Below are 19,335 nucleotides of genomic sequence, written 5' to 3' on the forward strand. Positions count from 1 at the left end.
GACCACTGTTCCAAATTGTTAATAACCGTCTGAAATATTTTATTTGCACAGGAGATATTTTTTTAATTCTTGGTGTGGTTTAGCCTGCGGCTGACTGCAGACAGGCCTTCTGCAACCGCTGGTCCCCGCTTTCCGGTGGCAGTTTCCCAGTCCGATTCTATCACCTATACCCTGAACGCTTACCTTGAAGGGAAGGGACAACAAAATGACCTAACTCAAGGGAGATGGATCTGCAGAGTAAAGGCAGGCAGACTGCCCTAAAAAGGTAGTGCTTTGGGATAATAAGCTATATGGATGAAAAACTACGAGCTATCAGTCTACTAACCTCAAATTCTGAGAGAACAGTCCAGGAGACAGTGGAAAAAAATACATATATATTGTGCCCCCCACCCCGGCTCTACTTTTTACTTAGCATCTACATAAAGCTAAAACAACCTCTATTCCTTCCAGCTTTAGGCAAAAGAAAGTACTTCTCTGGTCCTTCCAGAATTACTGATAAACATAAACACACCCTCTGTCACAAAATGAAACTTCTTTGTTTAGAGCAACTAAATGAAAAGTAAAACTATAAGGGCAAAATATTTACAACCAGTCCTGAGAACTCAAATATTTAGAATATATAGTTTATCTTAAGTCCTCAGTAAGTTCCTAGCAAGAACTGAAACCAGAAGAGTCACAGGACTCCTAGAAGGCCCATATAAGACAACAGGTTTGAGAAGAAAAAGCAAAACCATTTAGTACATGTAAATTAGTCATCACCATTGTTAAAACATGTAAGTGTAGTTATACGGATAGCAAATTAAGAATCTTCAGAAGAAAACGCATAGGATGAGACCTTCAAATGAGAAAAATGAATAAAAAATAGCACAACTGCACCACAGCAGAAATTGCATAGAATTATACATATTTATACTAAATCTATGCAATATTAGTGTGCTGATGATATTGTCTTGCTCCTCACAAAGACGTTTCAAAGCATTTGTGTGCTGTAATAACTTAGTACTTTAAAACTTACACTTCCAGAAGAAAGCAGTTACAAGTATTTTTTTGCCTTCCATGACTGCTCTCTTCCTAAAAGTGCTTAAAAATTTTTCCTCTTTGCTTTTAAAAACAGAATCAAAACACCGACAAAAACAACAACAAAAATTTAATGAAGAGAATAAGGATATTTTTTAAAATCAGCAGTACATAGTCTACTCCACATGGTGGCACCAGCTTCTAAAAAATCTTTAATGGTTTAGCAAGTAGCAACACAAGATCTGTAACTTAATTCTATTTCAGTAAGTGTTTTTCCCGGATTTGTTTTTATTTCATTTAGCCATCCTAGAAGGCAGGGTTGGGGGGGTTTGGGTTGTTTTTGTTTTTTTTTAAAGACCACTTTTACTTTGCTACAGCTCGAAGAAACAATTTGCCTGACTTGCTGCCATATTCGAAAGCTGATACAAGAGCAAACCTGTGTACTCAGAAAGAAAAATTTAAAACAATAAAAAGTGGTAAAAAGGCCAAAACACTTTTTTTAAAATACTTTCAGCCAACTACCTCTGACGCTGCTTAGCACGCTCCCGTCTTGTCAGCCACTGTACTGTTATAAAATGGCATGTGGGCGACAGACTCCTAAATTTCAAGAAAAGGCATTTAAAGTCCAGAAAGCACAAAACCAACATACCTGCCACAGTGAACAACTACAGCCACAAGGTCATACATTCTGTCAGGATTTGTAGCATCTCCTGAAGTGTTAAAGAGCCGGAGCTCCAAGGGAAAGACTACACGGTAGGAGAGTTTGGTGTATCGATGCAGCTGGTCCATGTATTTGAACCTTTTTAAGTGCAGAGCTAGAATCATGGGCAACTTTTTCACTCTCATTCTGAACCACAAAAATATGTTAAAGAAAGAACAAGGTATTAGCAGATCACGAAAACAAAGCTTTGTTCAAGAACAGGTTCAATATGAAGAAGATTCTTAAAAGGCATCTAAAATGTTGATGAAGATTTGCAAAAGGCTGCTTTTCTCACGTATATTCCAGTGAGAATAGGCAATATTTATTCTGAAAGATTAACTACACGACTGATACCTGAATGCAGGACAACTGTCTACGTTGAAAACATTAATTTTTCATCACGTCAGTGGGAAGAAATAGATGAAATAAATCTGTCTTGCCGCTCTGGCTGTGACCAAGGATGAGGTGAGAAATAAGATTTTTGTGTATGGTATTCTCAGGGAAAGCAGTTGGGATGGTTTTCAGTGGCTTTAAGCTGATTAATGCTAACTGAGGAAAATGCAAACGTCTGGAAGCACCAGATATATCCTCTTCTGGGAGGAATACAAAATTAATCTATTTCTCTCTGATAAGGCTGCCACGAAGTTACTTGGTCTCTTTTTTCCTTACTCCCTTCCCCACAAACACAGACCTAAACAGTCTTACGTTTTCCTTTCACTGAATTCACATGGCCTGTTTTTCTAACAGCTGCCCATTTTAAGAGAACATTTACATTATCCTGAAGATTTGAACCTTACCTCTTTTGTGCTTCCTGTTTGCTGCGGCACTGCTCACAATAGTATTTATATTCACTGCATAGAGTTTCAGTATTACTAAACCCTCTGTGGAAATGAAAGAAAAGTCAGATGAGCAAATAATTCTGAAAAAACCCGAAGCACACAGAAGATAAAATTCCCTTATTCGATCACTTATACCTCCCAAAACACATCTTAGGTGTATCTGTCCCAGTCTTGGGATGTAATATCAATGTCCAGCTGGGAAAATCTGGAAGTTACACCCTCGAGTATTAACTAGATACTTTCTGGGCAGGATTCAAACACAATAGGTAATAAACAGCAATAAGGTGATGGTGTTTTGTTTCCAGATGTAGCCACTCCATGTTTTCTTTGGCGGCAGACATTAAACATTAAGACCCATAGTCATTAGCCGTTGACTAGCCAAAGTCTGGATTATCTTTCAACTCCTAGCAATTAGCATTATACATCCATTATCAGCTATTAAAAAGCCAGATGCTATATGCAACTTGCAGTAGCCCAGTGGCTGATAAGCCTTGGATCTAGCCAAATACATGGAGCAAATTTCTATCAGCAAAAAAAAACCCGAACCCAAACCCTGACCACAAACATCAGGACCAGACAACTGAAATGCAGTAACAATATTAAAGTAAACAAGAATTTATTATGAAACCAAACATACCATGTTTAGTTCTGATAAAACCTGGCTATATGATGTAACAAATTAAAATCCCCATAAAAGAAAGTGAAAATCAATCTTACACACCACTAAGGAATCATCGTACTTATTAACTACTAAAAACCACTAGGAACCTAGCAGCTGCAAAAAGCCATGATAAAGATAAAATGACCAGCACTCCGAACAGAACGTATTTTACCATAAGTCAAAGCCTACAACCATTGCACAATTGAGCAATGAAGCTACGCTCATTCCTTCTGACCAAGGGCAGGTATTTTTGCCATTCGCAAATATTTTCATTTACCTTAGACAGTGTGTAATTGATGTATTTTGTTCCACATCAACCGATAGATCCAGAAAGTCCTCATCTTTGCTACTAACCTTGAAAAAAATAAGAAGAAATATTTCATAACAGTTTAGAACTGGCAGATTTCTTTTAACCATTTCTGGAATGGTGCAATGTCCTCGTTGCAAGTAGAGACCTTTGTGATAAAAAGTAACTCACACACAGTGGCCCTTTCTTGAAGTAAACTAAAACTGAAAAAATAACCTGACGAGTTGTTACAATCCAGAGAGGAATATTGAAAAGGAAAAAAAAACAAGCCCAAATGCAGGAAAAAATAAAACCCACGAAAAACAAACCCAAAAACCTTCCTTGCAAAACATCTTCCCCCCCCTTGAGACTTCAAGACACATCTTCTTACTTCACTGCAAAACCAAGATTTTAACCACTTGGAGCTCTCAGAGGTGGAAAAGCTTTAACCATATTCCACTCTGTTTTGTAGACCAATAACAGCTTTCTGCTGCACCTCAGAGTTTAACAGTAAATACTTATAGGAAACACAGAAACAGGCAGGTGGGTTTTCAGTTAAATGGGTTAGCAGTTAGGCAAACCGTCTTTGCATTTGCGGAACAGTCACGTTTAATTTCAAAATTCCTGAGACAGAATCTTATTAATGTCATTTTTAGAGCTTCTATTCACCATATAGCCATAATTTTAGATTTTAAATGTCAAGAACAGTCATCTCAGTTGTAATCACTTCACTTTTTTTCTCTCTCCATCTGGGTTTTCATTTTTTTAGACATATTAAGTCAGACATAGTACACGGCTAACTACAAATTCCTGGTCTGAAGGTGGTGTGGTTCTTCTAATTCTAGACTTCGTGCACTTCTTTTGCTCTCAAATAGAGCGGCTACGGACCAGCACCAAGAAGCACAGACTTCCAGTTCAAGAAATTCAGTTAATCCCAGAGTTAAATAAATAGCGAGCAACTCTCATGTAGAAACACAACATAAACTATCAATCACTGACACAGGAAATAACACGAAGACAAAAAGGCAGCTTATATCAGCCAGGTGCAGACCACCTCGATGGAAACAGGGAGGAGGAACAGAAAAAACACTACGCTTTTTCTGAGAAACATACCTTAATGAGTATTGGTTTGAACATAGAGGTGATACAGTCATAAAATAGGCTATGCTCCATATTTTAATAGAGAGAGTGCAATTTCATCTATCCTAATAAATGAAAAAGTGTGCTTAGTATTAGGGAAAATGATCCAGAACCTGTGAAAAATCTAAGAGGTTTGGTTTTGTTTTAAACGTACAGCCTCACAGTTAAGACATCTGGTTTCATTGGTTAGTGTTCCTTGGAAGATTTCATGGACCCACGTCAGATCAGTCTTGTCTCCTTCTTCACTCTCAATGCTGCCGTTCTGCAGTTTGCCATTCTGCTTCTCCTGCTTTTTCTCTTCTTGTAGTAAGTCAGCAATAGTGTTAAGTAGGTAGTTTAGGAATTCATGTGCATCCTGCTGCATATAATTATCAAATAATTCTGGAAAGGAAGAGATCAAGGAGAATTAAAAAAAAAAAGATACCTCATAATATCAAGTTACTATGCTTTTAGCAATCTGTGCGTGCCCTTCCCCCTTCTCTACCCTATTATACAATTGTGGGTTACACTGTTAAATGTCTTTGAAGGTTTATACTTTGTTGTTCTCGCAATGGATGTTAGGTTACCCTCACCTATTCCTCAGGTTTCAAGAAACAGGCAGTTGAAAAATAACATAAAGGAAATTTAGTTTGGGCATTTCTTGGAACTGAAGAAAACCATCACTGGGGTTTAGGGTGGGGTTTTTTTTGCTTTTTGGTTTTTTTTTCTTCCTTTGGGGAGGGAGAGAAATAAAAAAATTCAGATGCATTGCCTTCAGCCATTAGTTCATTAAGTCCAGCATCAAGGGGCAAAAATCCCCTCCTGTAGGTTTGTTGTCTTTTCAAGTTCAAGCAGAGATGATAAATTGACATACAGAACTCTTCCTCACCAAAGCAGCCCTGGGAAATAACCACCAGTTCTCATCATAAGGAATTTATCCTACCACAAACGCAAGAAGGCAGGCTAAGGGTGGGTAGGTTTCCTCAGAGGCTTTAACTATGACCAACTCCGTGAGGTCTGTTTACCCATGACAATTTCTAGCAACGACCCGAAGCGTGCTGACTCGCAGCAGACCTCTACGGAACGCGATGCCAACGTGGAATAACTGGAGTGCTGAGACTTGCGTACATGCCCCGTGCTTGGTCTAAGCGAGCACAGAAAACAAACGTACCTAGATAATCGTCTTATGACACAGCACAGTTCTGATACCATCTCTGTTCCTATGCTACAGAGGTGGCGAAATTCACATCACAAACAGGAGTTCAAAAATCTTCCAGAAGTCTGTTAAAACTTGACAATTTGGACTCACTTAAAAAGGAAGCTGTGTTTGTGTTTTAGATGCTTAAATCTCCAATTCTTAAATCTGCATAAGAATTTCATTAATTCATTTACCATTTTCTTTCCTCAATCGGGAAATAAATTTCTTGGGTGGGATGACTCCCACCTTCTTCTTTTGCGTAGCAATACTGTTGAAGAGATCAGAGAGGCATGTCAGGAGGCTTTCCTTCTTTCGAGGCTGCACTTTGTATGCCAAAACTTTTTCCCGAAATGGACGACAAAAATAAAGTGCCTGTAAGACTGAGTTGCAGTAGCAGGTATTGCCGAACTGGTTAAAACAGAACAGAAGGAAAACAAATGTTTTCATATTAGGTCTGTTAAAAAAGTAATCAAAGAAAGAGGTTGCTCATTAAGAATGTCACATACTGAAAATGGAAAAGTCATATTTCCCCCATAAATGAAGACTGGCACACCAGCAGGCATGGTGTAAAAGACTCATCCTTGTATCGTCACAGCTGGTAACAGCAAGAAAAGGAGGAGAAGGCAACAGCCACAGCGATATGGGGCACACACAAAACAAGGAGGAAACCACTGACAAGAGAAAAACAGTTAAGGGCCCATCACGAAAATCAAAATTTCTGGATACAGCACGCTACTAATCCCGGAAGGGGAGATGCTGCGGACAGTGATGGGGAGGGGTGCCAATGACACGGCAGAACAGAGGGACAGGAGAGCAGAAAAAGGAAGAGACAGCATCTGCCACCATCCCTGTGTCTCAAACGTATTACAGCAACATGAGCTCAGTGCATGGATTCGTATGCGAGATTTGCCTGTGTCAGATACACCAAGTACTTTTTAGAGATGGTTAGCAAGGTATATGTTAAATATTTCCTGTTTATAATGAAATGAGAAGTACACGATGCAGGCAAATTCAAAGAGCAGCTGGTTTACATCTGCCATATCTGAAGGCAGTGTCATTTTAAAGAAAGGAGGACAGCGATAACAACTTCCAGAGGCAATGTTCCACATTGCTCAACAAGAAGAAACACTCAGACTGCTGAGATATTAGCATATCATCCACCAGAAACACAGCATGGGTTTTCTTCTTTGCAATTTGTTGTGCAACTGTGCTGTACAACGCTGTTGCTTCAAAAAAGTGATACAAATTCTGGGTTTGCCAGTCCCCAATGTTCTGGTAATCAGACTCTGCATCTCAAAAGCATTGAGAGCAAAATATTTTCAATAAACAAAACAAGCATACAAATCTGACTACAGAACACAGACTATTTTCTTAAGTGGTACTCAGAGAATACGGCCACTACAGCTCCCCAAAATTTGGTGTGATTACTGTAGCAGAATGATTTCAAGTTAATAATCAGTTTGCTGACAAACAGAAAATTAACAGTTTAATTCCTACAGCATTATAGGTACATTAACATTAATTTATACCACATGCAAACAACACGGAACAACAGTTAAAACTTACTGACAGGAGGAAAACAACTAGGCAAGCTGAACAAACATGTGAATTAGGATAGAAGCTAACTCATATGCTTGTTAGGAACCTAAGAAAACAAATAAGCATCATGGTAACTAAATGTACAAACAAGACAAATAGGCAAAAGAACTACCAAGTGTCTGATTAAATATTATTGTTTCCAGGTGAGGTATCTAATATATTTGTCTATAATAATCCCAGAAAATTAAAAGCAGAAGAAACTAGAAATTAGCCATCTGGGAAAAAAAAAAAAAAAGGTGGTCACGGTGCATCTTAAGTAAAAAAAGTTTACAAAGCAAGCAGCTAATGGGATCTCAGGACTGTATTCATGGAGAAATCACATCAAAAAGCATGAGGTCAACTGGCTATACATGTCCTGTTTTGATGCTACCCATACTGAGAGAAATTGTTACAACCAAACTAAATGGAAGAGTTAAAGGAGTTAAAGACTTAAAATTCCATCTAAAGAGCTTTAAAAATTCCTGACAGTAAGATGCAAGATGATCTGCAGTGCTCAAAGTGATATAGAGAAAAATTCACTTTATGGCATGCTCTAGGTTTTAAAAATAACCTTCTAAACAGTATTTCAACTCTGTTTGCTACCACCTTTACATAAAGTAATGTGGAAGAACTTTACTCCTGAAACGCATATCTTGCATGTTAGCATTTTAGATATTTTACTGCACACCAAGTACTTTACAAAAAGACCATGTGATGCATTTCATTTCAGCAATTCTGACCTTTTCTTTTTCATGTTAGAACAAAATCCTTCCACCTTTGAGCAATTCAGGGCCTTGGGAAACTTCCGAATATCTCTATTATTGATCTACCCTTCTCTGTATTAGAGAGTCCTCCACAAATAAAATTGTTACATAGCAGCGTCACACTTCTATGCTGCAATCGGTTTGCACTTAGAAGCACAAAGTACTCAGACCTTTCCAATCATGACCTTAACTTTGCTAGGAATTCTGCCTGAAAAGAAAAATGAGGGCTCTAACCATTTGTCTTTGACAGAACCCCAAAAACCAGGTTGGCAAGGCAGTTCTCAGTGGGCTGATGCATATTTCCCAACCTGGAGCTACATGCACAGACCAAATACACAAACAGTGTATCAAGTCTCATGTGACCTAAAATACAAAGGAGGAACAGGTACAAACACGTAGGTTTTAAAATCTTTTTGTCATGGTTTCTCTGGGATAAAAAGTATTTTAAGTAGATGCCAAAACACAGGGGTTTTTACTTAAAACTGCCTGTATTTAGAGTCAACATTGCTTAACTTCCTAAGAACTTGTAAACTTTTACGCTTTCAATGTAAAAATAAAGTTTGAAGGCTTATTTTAAGACAGAAGCTTTTTAAAATGAAAACTGAGATGAAATTCGAGAATGAAAATGTTCCATCCTTCTTGCACTTCAGTTCAATACAAGACGTGATCTATTTCAACAGGCTGTCAGAAGAAGCCGTCGGACCCTTCTCCCACATACTCTGCAGTGGCTTTAGCAATAGCTCGGCGGCAGGCAGGCTAGTTCAGCTCGCTGATCCAAAGAGAAAATAACTATTACAAAGAAAATTTTAAAGCCTCAGTTGTCCGTGCATTCGACACTTGATTCTATTTGCAGTGCAACCATACATTTACTAGCATTGATGCTGAAGCCGTGAAACTGCCCTCGTTAAAGTGCTCCAATTAACTTCAAATTATGAAAGAACTAGAAATAACTTAAGAAAACGCTCTGCAGAAGAGCATGAAAATGATCATCCTAAAGAAACTGGTTGCAAGGAATAAAGCACAACAGTATTAGTCATATTTTGTCCTTCAAAACAGAGAATGGATGTGGTTATAATAATTCTGGTTATTTTTAGAATGCTATTTTTCCTCCTCGCACTATTCATCGCTCTGCTATTTATGTTACGATTGGAGATGCCTTCCATTCTTCTCATTATGGTGCAAACCTCAGCAGCTTTGGAATGGCCATTAACACCATACTTAAGGAATATAACTCAATGTGTTTAGATAGTTTGGTGTCTGAGAACACAAACTGCTAGAAACCCACACAGAAGTCAATTAAATGAGTTTGTAACAAGCTGCAACAAACAACACTTTAGTAGCTATGTTAACCTTATTTGGTGTGCCAAAAGATAGGTCATCTTTCAGTTTTCAATGAAATGTGCCTAGATGACCAGCAAACAGAAGTATACTTATGTTTCTAGTGAGTTTTGCCAAATTTCTACTTTCACATCCTAAAGACGATGGCACAGAACCACTGTTTCTATTAACTAGCTTCCTGTATTTATTGGTAAAATACATCACAGGTGCAACAGCTGCCCTTCTCCTCCAGAAGCACCTGCAAGATCAATATCAATGCTCCATTCTCTCCACAGTTCATTTAGGTAGACAATTCTTATTGCCCATAGATCCCAGTCAAGTCAGATCTACACAAACTGCCAGATACAAAAAAATAGAACTTTTCTGAAGGCAGTTACACAAGGCTGTCAAAAAGTTAGAGAAAAGGAGTATGTCTACATGTAAGAAAGTTATCGACCAAGTCAATGTCATTCATCTCCTGGCTATGTCCTCACACAGAAGAACTTCCACTAATCCCACAAGCAATTTTTTTTTTTTGAAAAGTAACACATTCTCACTTTAAAACCTCAAGGCTCCCATACACTGCAGCGTCACTGCAAAATCAAATCTCTCTTCTCTAGAACAGCATATGAACAATGGACACCCTTTATTAGTACACGTCCTTTCCAGCTAAACATGAAAAATCCTATAATTAGAAGTGTACCTGAGTAGGAAGGTTTCTCTCCAAGACTTTATTATAAACATACTTATTTTTCTGTATTTAAGATGAAATTTATATCTTGGTTAAAAACAAGGCACAGCACCGTGCTGCAGGATGTGGTGTCTATGCAGAGTCCCATCTGAAGTTAAAAGTGCTCATAGATAAAGTTCTAACAGAGAATCCCGTTAAATTCAAAATTAGGATGTGAATTAAAAAACAGCATTTCAATCATAGAAAATATACTTACATTGACCAAGCCAAAATAATGCTCATTCACAGGGAACTGTTCAGGACCAATCTCTTTCTCCAAAGCTGAGGCATTGGCGCCCTACAAAGAAACAGTATGTTTATGTTAGAGAAAAGAAAACTTCCTCTAAAAATCCGACAGAATTCATAGTACTCCTTTAAAAACAAAGCAGCTAAGAAAATAAGTTACTCTCATTGAGAATTAGCATCTCGTGCTTCCTATGTTCTGCAAAATGAAATCAAGATGATGCTTTATTATTATAAAAGGTACCATGAATTTTTGCATTTGAATTTATTTGAAAACGAAGAACAAGATATTTGTTCTCACTTAAGATCAGGTTAGTCACAGTGACCTAGAAACACCAATTTAAATTTAGTCAAGAATGCACTATAAAAATACAGAACATTGTAACACAGAGACTTTAAGTTTCTGGAGGACAGAAACCACATGGGCTACAAATCCCATGAAAGAAAAAATGTCTTTTTGTGACGTGGGCTGCACAAAAGGTTTGATGTTGCTGCTTATGATTTGCATCTCTCAAAGAATTCTTGAAAAAAATATTGCCTTCAGTGACACATTAGAAATAATATAATTTTCTAACTTTTTTTCTGGAAAGTTCTATGGACAAGTGGAGAGTGATTACAAAAAAATAAAAAGAACAGAAAGAAGAATTTTGTCAGACATTCTCAGATGATCTAAAAGTGCTTTGGCTTTGCTACCCTTAATCTAAGGATGATGGATTAAGCTTGCAGTCATTTTGATACAGCCTTGAGTCTCCAGCAATATCATGAGGATAGAACTTACTATTTTAGATACAACTGAAACATACCACTACACATCCATATGGTCTCACTTGTCACATAGAACAAGAACTAAAGCACACTAGCATTTTTGCTTCAATTTTAACTTTGTCCACTTCAAATTCAAAGTGGCTTATGCCCTTCTTCCCCACAACCACCCCTTTTTTATTTTTTTATCCATCAATACCTTATAGCTGAGCTCCCACCTGGGATTTGGTACCTTCCCTCATACCGCTCCATCTTGTTCTCTAATATTTCTTGCTGATCTTCCAACAGTCCTTAGCTGCATCTGTGCTGTTATCGAAGGAGTTACCATCATTCAATGCAGAATCCAAGCACTTTGGATTCTTGACTGCTGGTTTAAATATCCAAGTCACTTCCCCTAAAACCTTCTGCAAACAGTAAGCAGAAATCCTTCTGCACAGGTGAGCCATCTTAAAACACCTCAGAAAAGTGCTAAACCAACAAAAATTACAGACCAGCAACATTCAATTAATCTATTTTCCTGAAACTAGTAATGTTTTTTAATTGCTGAGCAAATATTTCAATCGTTTCCATCAGCAATCTGCTATTAATATAAACCACAAACAAGCAGAGACTGATTTAATCTTCTTCTAACCATTTTAAAGATTGTCTTTAACAAAGAAATAATTAAAATTTTTCTAAGAAACAGGAAAGAAAACAAGAAATAATTTAGTTTAACAGGAGGAATGGATACTCTGTAGTTGAACCTCCTACACCAGACTTACAGTGAATTACATATATCAAAAAGACAGAAAACGAGGAAGGCTCAAAACTGGGTACTATAAAAAACACAAAAACATTCACTAGGTGCTGACAGATTTACAAGCAAGACGCTTCACAAGCAGCAATTACGCAGAAATTTTCTGAGGCATCAGTGCCAATTCAGGCAGCTCCTCCCATTTGTTTCCCTACATCCATTCTCTGCTTCCAAGTACCTCTTTTCCCCTCACTATCTCCCCCCAAAAAACCCAAACCAAAGCCAGACGTAAGAATAGCTGTCTGCAAGGAAGAACCGCCGACACAGCTCTCCAAACGATACTTCTGCTCGTCACTCATATTGCTCTGATCAACACCGTGACTTTGGGTAACAGCGTAACAGCCTCCGGGCTATGGAAATGCACAAGAGGCAGCGATGCTGGTTTTGAGAAGTTTTCAGCCTTGAAATCAGAGCTGCTGAGCTTCCTTTACTCTTACATTCTGCATGTTTCAAGACTGAGGAAGGGATATGTGTAAAATCCGCAAGCTTGTGAAGTTCAGTTTAAGTTTCTCTGAACTGTCTTCTCACCTCCTCCATGATCTCTGACACTGTTAGAGAAATCCTGGAGAAACAGATGACTAAAAGAGGTACAACATACAGAACCAGTGAAACTAGACAACCCGAATACTCCAGTCTGTAAAGCAACATATGGAATATATACCTGAATAGAGAAATAAAAGCATAAGAATTGTAATTTTGAACAGAAGTATGCCATAAAGAATTTAATAACCTACCATAAATCAGTGTTGCAATTTAACTAAACCACCAACCTGTATTCCAGGTGTATCTACCCATTTAATCTAACAGGTTACATGTGCCTTTTTTCCAAGTGCTTCCTTGTATCTACTGCCCAAACTGTAAATTTGGGTAAGTTAGCTGCAGGGGCAGACTAAAAATTAAGGTTTCCTTAGTAAATTAAATGCTAGTCAATCAACCACAGAAGCTAAATTAACCTAATATTTAGTTGCAATGCTTCTGAAGTTTCTTGTCGGAGAACATTTTAAATTAGCATACCAAGATCACGAAAACCAAAACAGGACTCAAAGTAATTGTGAGGGACATCAAAAAAAAAAAAAAATCAAACCAGTCACGAATAGTTCTGAAGAAGCAAACTTGCAAATTAAATAATAAGTAACATACTGAAGAGGCTCTACAAAACACACATGCCTAGCATACCACAATGAAATAACTACATAGCAAATGGTATAGAGTGATTTATCATGGGAGTCGGTGCCCAGGAGAACGACACTACACAAGACAACAAGTATGTAGGGAAATAAAAAGAGCACTTTATGGTGACAGCACGAACTAGCCGTGGTCATGTTTTGGGAAGGAAACACACGACACATTTGTGAGTAAGGCTGCATAACTGGAGTCAACATTCAGCTACTTGCAATCCATGATCTTTACAACTAAATTTGCAAATAGCAAATTAGGCGACTGGCGATCAAATCCAGTGCAGCATGAACCGTGCCTTACTGTAATAAAGCCTAATTAGCAGCTTTGTTTTCAGACTGATAGGTGTTAAACACATTTTCCAACCCCCCCAAAGAGAGTTTTTCCATCTGGATAAATACTTCTGCCTCAGATCACAAAATATTTGCCCCTAAGAAACAATACAGGTTTCACCAGAGCAGCTCTGATGAGGAGTGGCTGAGGGGGCTGGGGGGGTTTAGCCTGGAGCAGAGGGGGCTGAGGGGAGCCCTTCTCGCTCTCTGCAGCTGCCTGAGAGGGGCTGGAGTGAGGGGGGGGCTGGTCTCTGCTCCCAGGTCACCAGTGATGGGACGAGAGGGAACGGCCTCAAGCTGCGTCAGGGGAGGTTTAGGTTGGAGATGAGGGGAAATGCCTTCCCTGCCAGAGGGGTCAGGCCCTGGCACAGGCTGCCCAGAGAGGTGGGGGAGTCACCAGCCCTGGGGGGGTTCAAACACCATGCAGACGTGGTACTTGGGGACATGGTTTAGGAGCCTGGGAGTGTTGGGTTGGCAGTTGGACTTAATCCTAGAGGCCTTTTCCAACCTTAATGATTCCATGACTCTATAAGTTTGGAAACATAAAAGTCACATTTCTTAACTAGAAATAAAATCTAATGGAAGTGCAAGTGTCCAAAGTATCAAAATTTCTATTTGGTTATTTGGTGAATCAAGAGAGATGCTTCTCTTTTGGGGTGCCACAGACAACCTATACTGCATCTCACAGTACTTTATACATCTAAAAACATTTTTTAAAAGGCAATACTGTTTCACTAAACTATGACACACATTGTGGGAGCAATAAAAAATTACAAGAAAAAAATCACTAATACATACCAATTGAGTTTGCTTGGCATATAAAAACTGCGCAAATAACGTACACTAAAATACAGCTAAATATAAAGCTTAATGCATGAGATTAGAATTGACTTCTCATTGCTAGAGCATGACAAATAAATACATGTTATAAAGACCCCAGAAGTATATCCTTGAGACCTCTAGGAGGTCAAAGGAAGTGCTCTCAAGGAACTGCTCTGCTATTCCAGTTCAGGAAGAGATGGTAAAACTTCCTGCACACAGCTCTGCGAGCAGGGACAAAGCACAAATTTACGCAGTCATCACATAATTACCCGATGAGGAAAACACCCCCCTAGTTTAACTAAAGTGGTAATACTGCTTTACTTATATAATTAGACTCTCAGAGAAACGCGAATTTAACACTTCCGTATTGGTGGGGGAGGTGACAACTAAAGTTTCAGCAACTTGTAGTCAGGATTTGTAATCTTCTAGAAATTACTGTGATTTACAATGATGTCTCAGAGGTTGGTTGCACTTTTCAAGAGCTCCCCTATTCCGTTCACACCCCCACTCACTGCATGGACTCCGAATCTAGAGAGCGAGCGAGCTCAGTGGGTTTCCGCAGTTCCGGCGCTTTTAGTCAAATAGAGAAACGGAAAGCTGCCTGGCCCACCTGAATTATAGCCACTTTGGCAGTTCAGAATAATAGATGCAGTACAATAAATACCAATGATAAAATATGGCCCGTCATAGCTGCAGTAATTTTACTTTATGCATATCAGCTCATTAAAAAGGCACCCATCCAAGAACACTTCTGCTCACTGATTTACATCAGAAAAGACAAAGTACACCCCTTAAAAAAAATCCCATATACTGAATTTCACAGTATCAAACAAAAGCACAGGGAATATTCAAGTTTTTCCTCAATTTTCATAACAACTCAGTGAGGACATCCCACCTGCATCAGATACTTATGAGATATAGGGAAGACAACATTAACTGAGTAAAATTAATAATTACTCAAAGAACACCAAAAGGTCTCTAAGGCAGGTTTTTTGAGTTTGGTAATGCAAAAAGGGCTGGTAAAGTAAAAAGGGATGTGGAAAGACCAGGTTCAAAAACTCTGACTTGAGGTAGCTGCCTAAGCAAGCCATCACAGCCGAAGCAATCCCACAGTACAGCTGAAATTTTAACTGAATAACCCATCAAAACCGGAATAGAGATCTATCAAAACTTCCAACCTGTAACCTGTGAGTCCTTTTTGCTCAGTAGAGAAGTCTTAAAGATTTATTTCCAGTTCAACACACCATGCAAGTGAAAAAAAAATAGTAGCAGACTTCTATTTCTTAGCCAGATTACACTGCTAACTCACTGCATCACCAAAATGAGGTAAGACAGACGCGTGCTTAGGCGTGACGGTCTCTTATAGGCTCTACAAACAGTTTACAACTAATCCTGCAAAGAACATGAGTATTTTGCCTGGTCTAGATTTAATTGATTTCAGAAACTGGAAACGTATCAACAGCTTCCAGGGGCTTAAATACTTCTGTGCCTTTAAAACTTATTTGAATTTGTAATTATTCTCATAGACAAGTGGCTTAAAAATTGCATTCACTTAGCTGACAAGAATCATAAGATGAAATTATTGTTGGAAAATTAAGAGAAATTATCACTTTTCTATCCACTATACATAAGTAGCTTTACAGTAGAAATTATAATAAGGCCCAGGGCTGAAGAGTTCTGAAGCTATCGATGAACAGAAGAACAGCTGGGAGTGATTAACAACAACTATATAGCTCAGAACATGAGCTATAGTCAACCGATGACAGAAATCCACTTGTCCGGCATCCACACGGCTCTTGCCTCAAGACACATCTTTCTCCCTTTTTAGTACTATGAATTTTACTAAGTTCCAGTGAAATCCTGATCCTCCCCAAAACCTGGTTAAGTGGACTATTATTACAGACTAACCAACATTACCAGTCAAAATTTTTTATCCTGAACTAACACTTTCACACTTTGAAAGCATTCACACTTCCATTTATAAGTCTCTACTTATGAAGACATGCTATGAAGGTAACTTTGCAGACGTGAGAATGGTTATAAAAGCGATGTCGTACTATCTTGATCAGCATGCAGGCAGACCTTGTGACCATGAAGCAGCTGCTGCTCTAGCTTCAGTAAGAAAAGGATCAAAAATCAGCACAACATTGGGTCAGTATCCTTGCTGTTATTCAGAGCTCTTGTCAAAAAGAATCAGGTCGATGCTGTACTGCTGCTTGAGCAAACAGTGAGCAGAGAGGCACTGAAGCTAGAAAACAAGGGAAAAAAAAAAAACCACAAAGCAGACGATGGGGAAGGGTTACGAGAGGGAAGATCCCACTGTCCTCTTTGCAACAGCCTTGAGATTTGGCAAAGGGAAGCAGGGCATTTACTGTTGCTAAGCTGCATTTCTATCACGGATTAAGACAGCACACCAGGAGGGCTCAGCCAGCTGTCCTGCACATTTTCGAGGGTGCTGGTTTCACATCTGCTTTGACTGGTGAAGCATCTCACATTAGCAGAATCCACTAGTTATTGGCAACTGGGTGGACCTTCTAAACTGTAGAGGTGGATGTGTGACACATTTATGGGATAGGCTGGAAGAGAAGTACACTAAGAAAACAAGAGACTATGGTGAAAGAAGTGGGATACTAAGTGAAGATACAAAAAAATATAACCATTAAAATAATTATTAAAGGTGGCTACAGTGCAAGCAGCATTTCTGACGTGCTCTAATTATAGAGTGTTTTTGAAATTACACAGGAAAACCCATGCAACAGCAGATTTATAACCTTTCTATAACCATTCATTACTAGCTCAACATAATGGGGCAAAATACTAAAGATGTGTCTGGTTTCTTAGGGGGACATGGAAATTTAGAGATACAGGAACAGTCAGTACACTTGTCAAACAAATGCTACTGGAGTTTTTTAAATGCTAACAAGGATGAAGCAGTTGCTTGAAGCACAGGGCAATGAAGTAACTAGAATCGTGAAGTCCTCCTCATATTTTCAAACAATACAACCACAAACTTGCAGTGTATTTCTCTTTTTAATACTAATGATCCTGATGAAATCTACAAGAAGTCCGAGCAAGTCATGGCTGGGTTTATTTTGGGGTGCTCCACCATTTTAGATGCTCCATTTACAGCACATTTGTAGACAGCGGGAGATTTTCAGAAGAGAACTCTTAAAATCTGTATGTAAATGTATTATTGCTCCCAGAGTTCCAGAAAAATTCCTATCTGTACGTTTATGTTTAAACTGTAGTCTCCTATGCTTGCCTATATACTTCAGCTGTTTCTGCCCTATCTAAAATACACACAAGACTAATCTCATCACCAGATTACTTTTAACGAGCTAGAGAGAATCAGTTAATTTAAAACACTCCATACAATCCACAGAAATCTGGATACAGCCTTTCTTCAAGGATAAGTTACTGGTTTTTTTAGCTCAGTGCAAACCATCAATTTCCACATTATATGCTTTTTACACAGGCTTTTTATCCTTCTCCCATTGCAATTAATATCATTCAGTTCAAATGAAGTAATTAAAGCACTGCAACTTAGGATATCTCTAAACTTTTATTACAGCTGCATGCACACTCAGAGGCTGCGGAGCATGGCTGGTGTAACAGCCTGTTGAAATAAAAACCCCTTGTGATACACCAGCTTGGGCTCAATACCATCCTAACTCAGCTTTTGGATTGGAACCAGCTTATTCCCACTGAGCATGCACCTGCCTGCAAAACACATTTCCCTTAAAGAAAGGCAAAAAAGGGAAAGATATCTAGGAGATATTTCAGTGTCCAGAACATATCTGGTACACAAGCCTTGCTGAAGTCTCTAATTATTCATTTGATTCTTTTTAACAAATTAGAGTAGGCTAAGATTTAGCAATTTAAAAGATCTGAGAAGTAGCTTTCAAGTCGGGCAGAAGGGCTCCAAGGGACACCATCATGCAGCCCTCAAGGTTAGAAAAGCTGGTTAAATATGCTGCATGACTGAAGAGTGATTTTTGAAGAGTGATTTTTAAAGAGTGAACAAACAAACAAAAAAATAAAAGGGAAAAAAAGAACAAGCAGGCCAAGCCAGAGCTACTTGAAACCTCTCAGGAAAGAAATCTGAATGAGATGATGCATTTCATGAAGTCTGCCTGCACCTACTTGGCTATATTAGCCATGGTAATGGTTCCAGCTTCAGGGCTATTAAAATTACCACATGGGGTGTGCAGAAAGGAGCAGAACTGGGGATGTATTTCTGAAAGCTTACAGAACATACTGTCATGATTTTCTAAACCCAGAATTCGATATTGCTTCCCCATCTTTTAAGGCTCCTTGGTCGTGTAGCACTGATGTCAGACAAGAAGATTTGTCAGCTCAGCTATCACTCACTATGATTTAGGTTGTGAAATTATCCCTTTCCATGCATCCAGGAAGGCTGCAGTTCCAGGCGTAACAAATCACGGTAAATTGAACTTTGGATTCCAGTGCTTAGCATGTTTATGCAGGCAAAACAAACTGATAATCTTGAAAGGAGCAGGTATAACAGTGTCACAGACTTGCCAAGAGTCCACGCTTCCACGTAGTACAGAATCGTCTTAACCCACACAATCGTTCAGCGCACACAGGAGAAGCTGGCTTTGCCCCCTCCTCAGCAGGGAGTAAAGCTTACAGAGCACTCTGGCTACGGCCGGTATTGCGGAGGCCACAGTGAAATTAGAAAATGCTGTATTTCAAAATAAGTTTACTACCATGAAGTGTTTAAAACATGAAGTCTTAATTAGAGTGTTTTTAAATAAATTAATACAGAATGCTTTGTAAACTGTTTCATGGAGATGTTTATTCAATTAGGAGCTGGTCTTGCAAGGTCCACAGGATCTTCGCCTCATTTACAAAGGTAAGGCGAGTCATATGCACTTGTGAAATTCTGTAATTTGAGGCTCTTTAAAATTAGATAGTAGAGCTAGGCTCCAGCAAAAAGAACATATGGAAAGGATGCTGGATTAAAGGTAGGAAGTA

At 38.7% G+C, this 19,335-nt stretch overlaps 1 protein-coding gene across 3 annotated transcripts in view; it reads right to left on the reverse strand.

Moving 5' to 3' along the window:
* The window catches only part of LOC104049106 (ubiquitin carboxyl-terminal hydrolase 12), a 32,228-nt gene that overhangs the window by 7,603 nt on the left and 5,290 nt on the right, over positions 1 to 19,335 (reverse strand). The window contains exons 2-7 of one of the 3 annotated variants that reach the window (XM_064463414.1): positions 10,427 to 10,507; positions 6,015 to 6,228; positions 4,862 to 5,024; positions 3,495 to 3,566; positions 2,515 to 2,598; positions 1,667 to 1,864 (exon numbers count right to left, since the gene is read on the reverse strand). In XM_064463414.1, coding sequence (XP_064319484.1) covers positions 1,667 to 1,864; positions 2,515 to 2,598; positions 3,495 to 3,566; positions 4,862 to 5,024; positions 6,015 to 6,228; positions 10,427 to 10,507 — 812 coding nt within the window. Of the gene's footprint in view, positions 1 to 1,666; positions 1,865 to 2,514; positions 2,599 to 3,494; positions 3,572 to 4,797; positions 5,025 to 6,014; positions 6,229 to 10,426; positions 10,508 to 19,335 lie in introns of all 3 variants that reach the window. The other 2 variants (XM_064463413.1, XM_064463416.1) reach the window with 2 other exon arrangements.

This window comes from Phalacrocorax carbo, chromosome 11, assembly GCF_963921805.1.
Source record: "Phalacrocorax carbo chromosome 11, bPhaCar2.1, whole genome shotgun sequence".
Classification (NCBI taxonomy): domain Eukaryota; kingdom Metazoa; phylum Chordata; class Aves; order Suliformes; family Phalacrocoracidae; genus Phalacrocorax; species Phalacrocorax carbo.